Source organism: Chrysemys picta, chromosome 6, assembly GCF_011386835.1.
Source record: "Chrysemys picta bellii isolate R12L10 chromosome 6, ASM1138683v2, whole genome shotgun sequence".
Taxonomy (NCBI): Eukaryota; Metazoa; Chordata; order Testudines; family Emydidae; genus Chrysemys; species Chrysemys picta.
Window position 1 is genome coordinate 49,077,272 of NC_088796.1, and position 12,585 is coordinate 49,089,856.

General features: G+C 39.0%; 2 protein-coding genes across 5 annotated transcripts in view; one reads left to right on the forward strand and one right to left on the reverse strand.

Annotated features, from left to right (window-relative positions):
• The window catches only part of PTCD2 (pentatricopeptide repeat domain 2), a 119,607-nt gene that overhangs the window by 30,973 nt on the left and 76,049 nt on the right, over nt 1-12,585 (reverse strand). The gene's annotated exons all lie outside the window — the stretch shown is intronic.
• ZNF366 (zinc finger protein 366) overlaps nt 1-12,585 on the forward strand; it is a 40,096-nt gene that overhangs the window by 19,507 nt on the left and 8,004 nt on the right. For both annotated transcript variants that reach the window (XM_005288223.5, XM_005288225.4), the window contains 3 exons: nt 1,904-3,216; nt 5,729-5,920; nt 12,174-12,348. In XM_005288223.5, coding sequence (XP_005288280.1) covers nt 1,915-3,216; nt 5,729-5,920; nt 12,174-12,348 — 1,669 coding nt within the window. In that variant the 5' untranslated portion in view covers nt 1,904-1,914. The remainder of the gene's footprint in view (nt 1-1,903; nt 3,217-5,728; nt 5,921-12,173; nt 12,349-12,585) is intronic.

Here is a 12,585-nt window from a genome sequence, read left to right on the forward strand (position 1 = left end):
TTTTACGTACTTTGCACAGATGTAAATGACTATACAAGGAGCAGGACCTACAACTGTAAGATCTGTGGCAGAGGTTTGGCCCATAAAGTTTAGGGAAGATTTACATTTTGAGACCTAGGTGGATTTCAAATTAAAATTACATACATTTAGAATAACTTAAAATGAGTTCAAATTTGCCTGACATTTTCCCCCTGTGAATGTGGGGAGAAGGAGTCATCTAAGTCCCTTCTGGGTCTCAAAGGATTTCCCATTTTTATAAACCAAACCACTGTGTGTTCCCAAAAGAGGGACTGGATTTGGATGGGAATTCAGCTCTAGGTGATGATAGCCCCTATACTCCCTGTCTTGAAGAGTTTTTTCAGACTAGAACATTAGATTCTGCTATTACTATTACTATTCTGTTTTTACTAACTATAAGTCTAGAGGCCCCAGGACTTGTTCCTCCTTCATGAACTGAGGCATTTCCGTTAGTTCTACTACCATCAGTGAGGATTCTTATCCTAAAAGTTTGTCTGTTTTATCTGCCGGGTGACTGAAAAGTAGCATCACCTAGCCTTTTGCCTCAGATACCTCCCCAGAACTCCTCAGATTTTGCTCCTGTATATCCTAAAAAGATTTAAATGATTTGCTTGCGACCAAGTCTTTTAGATATCTTCTGCTCTCCACACCCTATCTAGGCCATGTATCTTCCATCTATTTTTACAAGCAAGTTTCGCCAAACTGGAGCTTCCTGATAAAGAAACTGGAGCTTCTTTAGCTCTGTTTGACCATCTCCACGCCTCCCAAGAATGGGGTTATTAATAGCTGTCATCAAATTAACTTGCCTCAGCATGTCATAGGTGGCAAAGCAAAAATGTGTCTGGTTCTTTCTTTTAACCTCATCCTGGACAGACTGCAATACACCAAAAAAACATGTACCATTGTAGGGTCAATATGAAATCCCAGTGATCTAATTTAAATAGACCAAATTCTGAAATCCTTGATATTTTACTATATCTTTATTCAGGCTAAACTCCTACTGGAGTCAATAGCATAAAAACTGCACGTGGATTTCGGGATTTTGCCTAATGACTTTATTGCATGAAAAGGCAGTGAAATGTTGCCAAAGTAGAGCTGGCAAACTCAGGTTGTCAGCTGCTTTGGAAAGCTGAAGAGGTAGTTGATATTATTCTAAGTTAAATATGTTTTCTTTGTTTAAATGCTGCATTACTTACCTGACAAGCTTCAGGTAAAAAAACAATATATATATTGCCCACATGAATTCCATTCAACATTTTAGCTTTTTTTCTTTTTTAAAAACAGAAGAATCCCTCACTCCCTAACCACACATACAATGTTTATCTCCACCTTTTGGGAACCAGGAAATCCAGTGTGGAAGCTGATGGTACACAGTGTTCTGAACTCACTTTGCCATTGTTTTCTCCACAGCAGCATGAGTTAATGATATAAAGAAGTTCAACCTTCAAACGTTTTGGCTTTGAATTTTTATGTCACCACAATACTGCAATATAGGCATTCTTGTTTGTATTGTTGTATCCTTTAGTTACAGAGTCAAACTCTAGTGCCTGTGCGTGCACATTCAAGGAGAGGATTTGGCCCACAAGTGGGTTGGCTGAATTACACAGCAATATTACAATATATGCTGAACAATGTATCCAAGTACAGTACATTAGATCATAAAGCTGATGTTTGATCCGAGCTTGATTTAAAGCACTAATTTCAAAGCTTCTTAGTTTCCATTAACAGACAGATTTTGTATAGCAGAAGTAAACTGGTATCTTATTTGGTCATGAGACTATTTTATAAATGCTTAATTTAAAAAAAAATAAACTACACAATAAAATACAGGCCTTAGGAGAACATGAGAAAAAATAAAGGAATTTCTTTATTATTATTTTTGAAGGAAGGCAGACAATGCAGAAGGAATTAAATACGATGAAAAATGAGGATGTATGTTTCAATGTTGACAAAACACACACATCACACTGCCTGCAGCCAATGGACCCTGATGTGAAGTCACACAGAACTGCACCACTCAGTGAAGAATTCAGGGCACAGCTTGCACAGTTCCAGTATGGTCCTTCCCTGGGGGATATAGAAACCTTTCATGGATCCTTAGAAGGAGGATCCCGGAAACGCAAAAGCATGCCCACAAAAATGCCTCACACTATACCCACAGGAGATCCTACATCACCATCACATGGATCTGAAAACAACAACGTATGCTCCCCCAGTCTTTCTTTGATGTACCAACAACCCACACAGCCCAAATACAACTCCCAAATGATTGATCTGTGTAACATTGGCTTTCAGTTCTACAGAAATCTGGAGCACTTTGGAGCCAAGCCCATTAAACAAGAACCAGTAAAGCCCAACATGATGTGGCCCAACACTTCTGCATTTGTGCAGACTCCTTACTCTTATTACCCAAAAGTCCACCCTGGCTTGATGTTTCCTTTTATTATGCCCCCAAACTTCCATTTGAGGAATTCCTTCCAACTGAAAAGACCCCTGGAGCCAGCATTCAGGAGGACTGAACTGAGGGAAAGTGGTGACAGTAAACAGAAGGTGGAAAGAGTAGATGTCAACCTCCAGATTGACGACAGCTATTATGTTGATGTAGGGGGAGAACAAAAACGATGGCAATGCCCAATGTGTGAAAAGTCCTACACTTCCAAGTACAACCTGGTCACCCACATCTTGGGACATAGCGGCATCAAACCTCATGCTTGCACTCGGTGTGGCAAGCTTTTCAAGCAGCTGAGTCACTTGCACACTCATATGTTGACACACCAGGGCACTCGACCACATAAGTGCCAGGTGTGTCACAAGGCTTTCACCCAAACCAGTCACCTGAAGAGACATATGATGCAACACAGTGACATCAAGCCCTACAACTGTAGGATCTGTGGCAGAGGTTTTGCCTATCCAAGTGAGCTGAAAGCCCACGAGTCCAAGCATGAGAGTGGCCGAGAGAACATTTGTGTGGAGTGTGGTCTTGACTTTCCAACCCTGGCCCAGCTGAAGAGACATTTAACAACCCATCGAGGTCCTATACAATACAATTGCACAGAATGTGATAAAACTTTCCAGTACCCAAGCCAGCTGCAAAATCACATGATGAAGCACAAAGACATCCGTCCATACATCTGTACTGAATGTGGCATGGAGTTTGTACAGCCCCATCATCTCAAGCAACACTCTTTAACCCACAAGGTAAGTCACTAATGATTAAATTTGCCCCGGCTCTGAAGGCCAGCAGAAGGATTATGCACCATTAAAGTCCCACTTAAGTCTCCCAAAAGAACTGACATGGTATACAGGCCCTTGTAGAGGGCCTTTGTATGGATCTGAATTTTATGCAAAGAGAACCAGAACAGTATGGCCAATAACAGAAACTGGCTCTAGTCTTAACAAAGGCAATGCAAGAAAAAGACCATAACCAGGAGGTCAATCAAGTTGCTTGTATTACTTCCCAAATTTCAATTCACATCCTCTGCTCCAGTTTGGTTTTTATCTTCATGAAAACCATTGTTTTGTATAATGATCTTTAGCAATGAAACTTCTACAGAACTTTTTTTATACCTGTGCATAGACAAGTATATTACTGCTTGGCAGATTTTGTATAAGCAGCTTCTGCACTATATTTAGAAAAATCAAACCAACCTCGACCATGTTATGTAGAAATAATCCAGAGTACAAGTGACTAGAGCTGGGCAAAAAAGGGCCTGATCCAAAGCCCATTGACATCAATGGGAGCCTTTGCACTGGCGTCAATAGGTTTTGGATTAAGTGTATAATTTGGAATGAATAACTGAAGATTGTTTTAAAACAGAAAAGAGTTTTCAACATTATATGTAACAACTGAAATCAGAACTATCCCAGCATCACAAACATATTGTAAAGATCAATTTTAATCTAACAATCAAAATGCATTTTAATAGACTAGTGCTGATAAACTAAGAATACACCCATATGTTTTATGAAGAATTGTTTTCAGATTTGTGTTTTTTCCCCCAGGGGTCTGCTTTGGGTTAATGTTTAAATTTAAACATTAAGAACACAGAAAATTGCAAAATTTAAGTATTATAAGCTAATTTTTTAAAGAACAATCTCTATTTTCACTTCTGGTTTTCTTCCCAATTCCCCTACTGTCGCTTCTGTAGAATCAACCCTTCTTTGGATTTACTCTATAATTTTAAACTTACCTAAAAGTCTAATAAAAACTTGCAATTAAAAAATGCAACACCTTCTTGCCCAAGAAAGAGCCTCTACTTTTCACCCACAATTAGTCAGGTGAGGTCAGTTGTGAGCACAATTTAAGTACTTAGCTGTCTAACTGCCTGAGTGCAGCCTCAGATCAGGTAGTTGGGTATCTCAAAGCTATCATTCGTATCCACAGTTAATGTCTTATCCCCAGGGATGGTCAATAATCCCCATGAAATGCCCAGCGCCACTAATATTATTACTTAATTGCATGACTCTGCTTCTTACAAAAATTGAGCAGGTACTATTTTTCCATATTTTTCTTCAAAATAGAGGCAGGCTCTTTCTTTGTTACATAGGGCTTGATTTAATACCCACTGAAGTCAAAATCTTACCAATGACTTCAACAGAGATTATCCCAGGCTCAATGTTATCAGATGTTGGCAAGTTATTTTATGTCTCACTTAATTAGTTTATACATGTTTGGCATGCTATTGGTATACATGCAATTGGTAGTTAAGCTATACAGTAGGGTAGCAGAATTTTGTCATTGGTTTGTCATTTGGGTGTCCTAATGATATTAATACAGGGTAAAATTTTCAAAAGCAAGCGACAGGCTGCTACGACCCATTTTCTAAAAGGAGTTAGATCGGGGGTTCTCAGACTGAGGGTCGGGACCCCTCAGGGGGTCGCAAGGATATTACTTGGAGGGTCGTGAGCTGTCAGCCTCCACCCCAAATCCTGCTTTGCCTCCAGCATTTATAATGGCGTTAAATATATTTTAAAAGTGTTTTTAATTTATAAGGGGGGGTCACACTCAGAGGCTCGCTATGTGAAAGGCATCACCAGCAGAAAAATTTGAGAACCACTGAGTTGGATACTTCTGAAAATTTCCCCCCCAGTGTTGTATAATCATTTCTCACCACTAATAAAATCACATGATGCTCTTATAGCCTACAGGATGGTCTTGTGCCTAAGGCACAGAACAGAAATCAGGAGACCTGGGTTCAGTCTAATGGCTCTGCCACAGACTTCCTGTGGGACCTTGGGAAAGTGATTTCACTTCCCCATGCTTTGGTTTTCCCCCATGTGTGAAATGGAGAACATGCTCCCCTACATTAATATTCATAAAGTGCTCTGTGATCCCTGGATGAAAGCTCTATAGAAGTGCAAAATATTAGCTAAACAGAGTTTGAAAGCTGAGGCAGAATAACCTGATATGACTGCTCTGTAAAACTTATTGAGGGAAGTGACACTTATTGTTCCTCAGTCCTATTTATACTGTTTTGTGGTATAGACATTTTATGGTTTCTTTTTCCACCTTTTAGAATCTTACAGAAATTGACCAGAAGAAAAAAGTATCCAAATATCTACCACTTCAGCAGGGTGATATTAACAAGAATTTTGAATTTATTCATGGTTTCACTAGCACAGCTTGAATATATATTCATATAACGGCTTTGAAAATACATGACTGAAACAGGCACACCTATTCAGTTTTCTGACTCTCTGTTTCCATAAGGGTGTGAAAGAGCACAAATGTGGGATCTGTGGCCGGGAGTTTACTCTGCTAGCCAACATGAAGAGACATGTGTTGATCCACACCAATATCCGAGCCTACCAGTGTCACCTGTGCTTCAAGAGCTTTGTGCAGAAACAGACTCTGAAGGCACACATGATTGTTCACTCTGATGTCAAGCCCTTTAAATGCAAGGTAAGCATTTCTCATGAGTTTGCAGAGGTACATCATCAGTGAATGCTCCCGAGATTTCATTACGTGTGGCCGGATGCAATTGGAAAAGCAATGCCTAAAAGAATATTACATCTTTTTTCAAATTCACTTTTCAAAATAATTGTTTGGTTTCTTTTCTTAAGCCAAGTAGTTTCAGGGCAGGAATAACACCCCTTTTTTTGGATAGGAGAACTTCCAGATTATTTTTCATTCCCCCGACACACACACACACACACCCTTAAATATTATCAGTATTCTCAATCTTGAAATTGTATTTTTTCCTTAGTGAGTACTAATGTAGTTGCTAGTCTAATGATAATAAAAAAACCTGACATTTATCTGGCATATTTCATTCTAAAAGAAGACAAAGTGCTCAACAACCTGATGCACCCATTAAACACACAGATCAAGACATTGACCCTGGGAGTCACAGAAATGTACCAATGTTAACAGTGCACCATAATTCTACACCATAGCTGGTGCAGGACACAAAGTACATCATAGCAAAACAGAACTACAGGGAGATTTTGAATAGGCCAAATGTAATTGCCCTATTACAATTGAAATTTGGCCAGGACATTAGTATCCTAACAAAACAGCCTTCTGAAAAATACTTGTTTGCCTATTCGTGGTGTCAACCAAATAACATAGGATTATCTTAGGCAGGATTGCTACCTCCATCAAGACAGCACACAGGAAATTAAAGGGATGTAAAACACACCTAGATTTGAACTTCCCCTAAGTTTGGAGGCATTTGGATTTGTGGTTCTGGTTTACACCCACCTCTAATTCATAGGGAAGACGTTATTCAAGTTTCTTTTCCTGCTTAAAGCTGGCCTGTACAATCATCCTTTTTTATTCTTTTATGTATTACTTCTTTTAACTTACCACCTGGCTCAGTAATATAGCTTTATCTTAAAATTCCCAAACTTGCATGTTTCATTCTCACTTGGGTAACTATTACGCACACAGTAACTGAGTGAAGCATAAATGCCTAGCAAGCAATATTTTCCAGTTCCTGCATAAACACTTGGAGATTGATCTGGATGCAATCTCTGTAAATTCTTCATTCAACAGTCTGGAACTAGATTGGTTCTTAAGGGAAACCAAGAGTAGAGCTAATCAAAAATTTTTCAATTAAAGTTTTCTGTTGGAAACTGCAGTTTTGTCAAAATCAAAATGTTTTACAGGAATATAATTATTTCAATTAAAATTTTAAATGGAAAAAAGTCAAAACAAATTGTTTCAACTTTCTTGTTTTGTTTCAATAATGTTGAAACATTTTGTTTTGACTTTCATTTCAATTCTGCTTGTTCATATTTTTATATATTACAATAGTATTTTATTACAGTAATATTTAACATTATAGCATATTGTATTTAATGTTATATTCTATTGTCCTGATACTACCAAAACAAAACGTTTTTACCTTATCAAAACAAAATGTTTTGATGGTACCAAATACATTATTTTCTAAATTTTTAATCTATGGGAAATTTCAAAACTTTCAGCCTTTCGTTCTGATTCAGAACAAACTGGAGTAGTAAGCAACATGTTTTTCAGCTAGTAGCAAAAGCTTCAGTGGAACACCTGTTTTTTTTCCTAGCTCCACCCAGTCCCCTCTCAAAACAGAAACAAGTAAGTGGACCAGATTCTTCCCACAACACTGGTGTGAATCAGAAGTAATGCCTCTAAAATCAAATGGAGTTGTACTGCTGTAAGTGAGGAGTATATCGGGGCCCTAGCTTTTGGGATCTCCCTTGCCTGTCTGGCAGAATCCCCAAAGGAAACTTGGATTAGTCAAGCCCTTTTGGATGGTATTCAGAGGGTTAAGGCAATGACCAGATAGCAGCCTTTTGGCACCAAGCTCCTCCTCAGCAGAAGGAAGGATATAGCTGCATGAACTGCCTGCTTAACAATGGCTCATATGTCCCTAGGGAACCGCCTGCAAATAGATTTCATCTTGCTTTCTCTTGTACTTTTCAAAGTTTCCTGTTTTCTCACGGTCCTTTTGGACAGTTTACAGTCTTTCTCCCTCTCTCTCTCTCTGTGAGGAAAGGAACACCCTTCTTATGAAGAAAAAAAAAATAAAAGAAGAAGAATGTAAGGGAAGGACAGCACAGCAGTGGCCTTTCTATCTCACTGCAGGCCGCAATTTTCGTGGTTTTTTTCTCATAGCAAAAGAAAACACAAGGCTTTCCTATATGTCTAATCACAGTCACGCACAGACTATCTGGTGCTAGGGAGTAGAAAATAGTTGTGCCTTGTGTTTCCTCACCCAGCTGCAGCTTGTAATCTCGTTTGGCTTGCTCTCTGAAGAGTGAAGATCCTTGCAGCTTTTAAAAAACAAAGTCTAGGCTTCCTTATTAACAAAAAAATACTACAGTATTCTACAGCAATTGCTCCCAATGATACACTATTGCTATAGTAAAATGTGAGGACGGCTTCTACTGAAATTAATAGGAAGTTTGCCGTCGGCACTGATATCAATAGCATTTGGACCTTTAATATAGAACAATACGGTTTTCTCTCCAATACTGCCAAGTACACTTGGAAGCTTCCATCTTGGAGTAAGAGATTAATTCATGCTCATTCAGTCCCTGGCTTCTCCTCCAAGACTGCCCAGGAGGGTGCTAGTGTATAGCAAGCTTCCCCATTACATCCAAGAGCATTGTTTCAAACCAGTAGCCAATGACAATGAAATCATGCTATAAAAAAATTGTATAGACCCGTAAAATGCTTGACATATTCTAAGGGTAGTGCTTTCTGCTGGGGGTTACTGCACAGCATGAACAAATGGCTCAGCTTACTCAAAGTTTTGTAATGAAGTACCTGTAAGCCAGTAGGCCAAACGCACTGGCCAGTGCATCAAAGCAGCAGTTCTCTCAGCAGCTATAGGAGTTCAGTTCCTTTTTGTCAGGGACGGAGTTTTATTTCTCACAAATAAACCAGTTTAACATAAGTTCCACATGTAAACCATGTCCTTTCCCCTGACCTGGGATCTCTCACAGTAGACTGTCTGCTCCCTGTTGATCTCACTGCCTGGGAATTAAGAGCCTCTTTTACTACATTCTGGTGGAGTTTTCTTCCAACATACTGTCTTCCAGCCTTCCTAGCCGGCTCCCAGCAGGGTTCCACTCCCAGGCTGTCTGTCTAGGACCTAAGGAGAGCCTCTCTGCTCCCTTTTTCTCTCTGGCCTGTTCCCTGAACTCAGGCTGCCATTTATATCCCCACAGACCTGACTCTGAGTCACAATCTTCTACCATGTGACCCTGGAACTTATTCCCTTCAGTTGGGAAGGTAGGCTAAGCCTGGCAGAGAGTGGAACTGAGCCCAAAACCCCAGGACCAGCTCACCATGTAATAGTGCCCTTCACTGCCACCCCTTCTACCCAAAAGATATAATTTTATTTCCCTTGTTTTATTTTCCTGTAGCACCTCTCCCATGGGTTTTCTCTTGGCATCATTCCCCCGCCCTCCCCCCATCACAGATTCAGATTCCAACTACATTCCTCAGCTCTAGCGAAAAGTGGCTTTAGGGTCAGTAGCAAATTTAGCTGTGTTCCATCCCTGAAACTGTGAATGATTCAGGGAAATGGAAACCCTGTCCTCTTTGTCCAGAAACTAAAACCCATGTTGTGCCATATTGTATGCCCTTTTGTTTCCTCCAGAGTAAAGAAAGCAAAAATATGTACTACTGGCCAAAAAGTTTCTTACAGAACTCATTTTTACACCCAATATCTTATAAAGATTCCTAAATAAAATAACTACTTTAATTATCCAGACTGGTGTTTTACTTCCGTTTCTTTGGTTAGTGTTTTAGATGTATAGGTACTAGTATCTACTAGGCTGAGAAACAGATTAGCCGTAACAGGAAGAATAGTTGACCTCATGCTAAAAAATATCTGTTTGGCAAAACACAGTTCATCTCTATGAGGGGTTTTTAAATTCAGAGAACCATCAATATATCATAGGCTGGTCCAGCTGCTGTCAAGAGCAGCTATTGCCCTTCATAGATTTTACTAAGCTAATCAACACTCCTTTGCCTCTCCATTCCCCTCCCAACATATTTAGGATGCTTTTTGAGGCATTGATTTCAATAGGAATTGCTCACTGAATGTGAATGAGAGCAGAGTTTGATCCTGTAGTATTTGATCACACAGAATATGGTAAGTCAATTGCTGCAGTCACTACCACTACAAAAGATTAGCAAAAAACTAAATTAAAAAAGCATCAGACAGCAATCTGAGGATGGAAGAGATCCAGATCATGGTGAAATCTGCATATGTTATTATTTCTGTATACAATCTGCTGTGAATAGAGGTGGTCAAGTAGTGGGCAACTATTCAATTGACGAAACAAGATTTCACAAGCAGAAAATGAGTCAGTTGTCTATGAACAGTTTATAATTGTCGAATGTATAGGTCTGAAATGATTTGTTACAATTCCTACAAATAATTCTTGACTATAAATGGTGCATAGCCTGTTCATTGCAAATATTCAATAATCAAAATTTGAAATATAACCCATAAGGTTTGTTACTTTTCTTGGATGCATAGTACACAGAGTCCGGTTTCCTAATTGGATGAATAACTTTTAGAATCAAGTGTCCTGTGTGAATACTCACAGTTACAAACTAATAATTTATTTTCTGTGAGTATTCTGAAGTATTTAGTTAAAACTGTTTTTTTCTGTAAACACTTTTGCCAATAAACTTGCTAGCATATTTGCAGAAGGCAAAACAAGGACTAACACAGTGGAAGCAAATTATTTAAAAATGCAAGTGACTATTTTCAGATTTTTTCAGTATTCATTAAACTCTATCATCGTAGATTTTAAAATAATACTCAGATATCATGCAGTTTTTAATAGTCCAGTTAACTTTTCTCTGAGGAAAGTGGGAAGCAGTTATAGTGTCAAAAAAGGGGGGGCAAGAGAGGGAAGAGTATTCTACTCATGATCAGCCCACAATTTTAAATTTCCCCCACAACAGCAGATATTCTGGTAGACAGCTTGACAAATTTGAATAATCCCTCAAACAATGGTATAGCAGATTTCCCAAAACTATGTTAAATATCTAAATCCAAATCCAAATGAAACCAAGGTTTCTAGTTTAAATCTAGTGAAATGCTCTTTTAGCATTTTCTTCCCATAGAAAGCGCTATATTTAGCTAAGGAGCCCCTGGGCTCATGTAATACAAAGATGCAGATTAATCAGTTCAACTTGGAAAAGTCTTTGGCTAAAATTCTTCCATAAAGGAGTTCAAATGGACAGCATGCAGCGGGTTCTACAGCTGCTGGAAACATTCCTGACTGGGGGAGACACCAATCTGAAAGGAAGAAATAAAGTTACTTGTTACATCCTTATCAGGGATTGGAAGTCCAGAAGTCTATAACAGGGTTAACAAACGCCTGTGTGTTTGAGAGCACATTTTGCTTATAGGGGAAGAGGTAATGAAAGGAGACATCTAGAAACAAAACAAAACAAAACCCCAACATATTGTTTCATCAAAGGAAAACCTGCTGGATCAATGGCTGGAGCTGGCACTAACATGCTCCAGGGAAACCTGAGTCATTGTTGCAGCCACAAGACTGTCTAAACTCCAGCTTACTCATCACAGGCATAAAATACAGAAGCTAGTACACAGAAGAGGAGAGGATCAGAGAAAAATGGAGGGGACGGGGAGGGAAGGAATTGCTTTTACTATCTTTCAGCTAAAAGCTTCTGTTATTTGAAGTCCATGGATAGGGAAGATATACACAGGTTCACTGCTTTACTGATACATTGCACCTGTCTGATCTTTCATCAAAAGTTCTCCACGTTTCATCATGGTATGGTATTGTTCCTGATTAAGGTCTAGATTTAAGCAGAAAGTATATGGCCTGACTGAACAGAATTTTACACTTGTGCCTATAGAACTGAGCCTCTTATCCCCATTCTATGGGCTTTCTGATTCTGAAGGGGCCTTGATTTTGATTCTTATGTCATTAAAAAAAAAAAGTCTTTGCTTAGCTGTGTATGAATGTGTCTGGACAGAATAAGCCCAAGCACACATTCCTATAGTGACAGTTTGTTTTTGTTCTTTGGACACAGTTTGGAATGATAAAATTAAGTTCCTGGCAGAAGCTGTCTGGGCTGCAGTACATTCTCATCTCAAGGGGAGATTGTATTTACCTGCTTGCCTTGTAGGTGCATCTATAAAATAAATCATTTTCATTTCCATTATTCTTGACAGCTGTGCGGGAAGGAATTTAACAGAATGCACAATTTAATGGGACACATGCACTTGCATTCAGACAGCAAACCATTCAAGTGTCTCTACTGTCCCAGCAAATTCACCTTGAAGGGAAACCTCACCAGACACATGAAAGTCAAACACGGGGTCATGGAAAGAGGATTTCATTCTCAAGGTAATAACTAGCAAGAAGGTTGTTCTTGCAATGCTTTGAATGCACATAACAACACTGTAAAGGACACAGTAACATAGATCTCAGAAGATACAGTTGTTTCTCTGCTTTTGATACTAGAAGTTACTGAACTCATATTGCTGGGAGATTATATTAGAGTGAGAGAGATTTATTGAACCACAGCAATATTTTCTAAAACATTACTCCCAGCCTGACCTGTCACTGTTCTCCAATATCCAT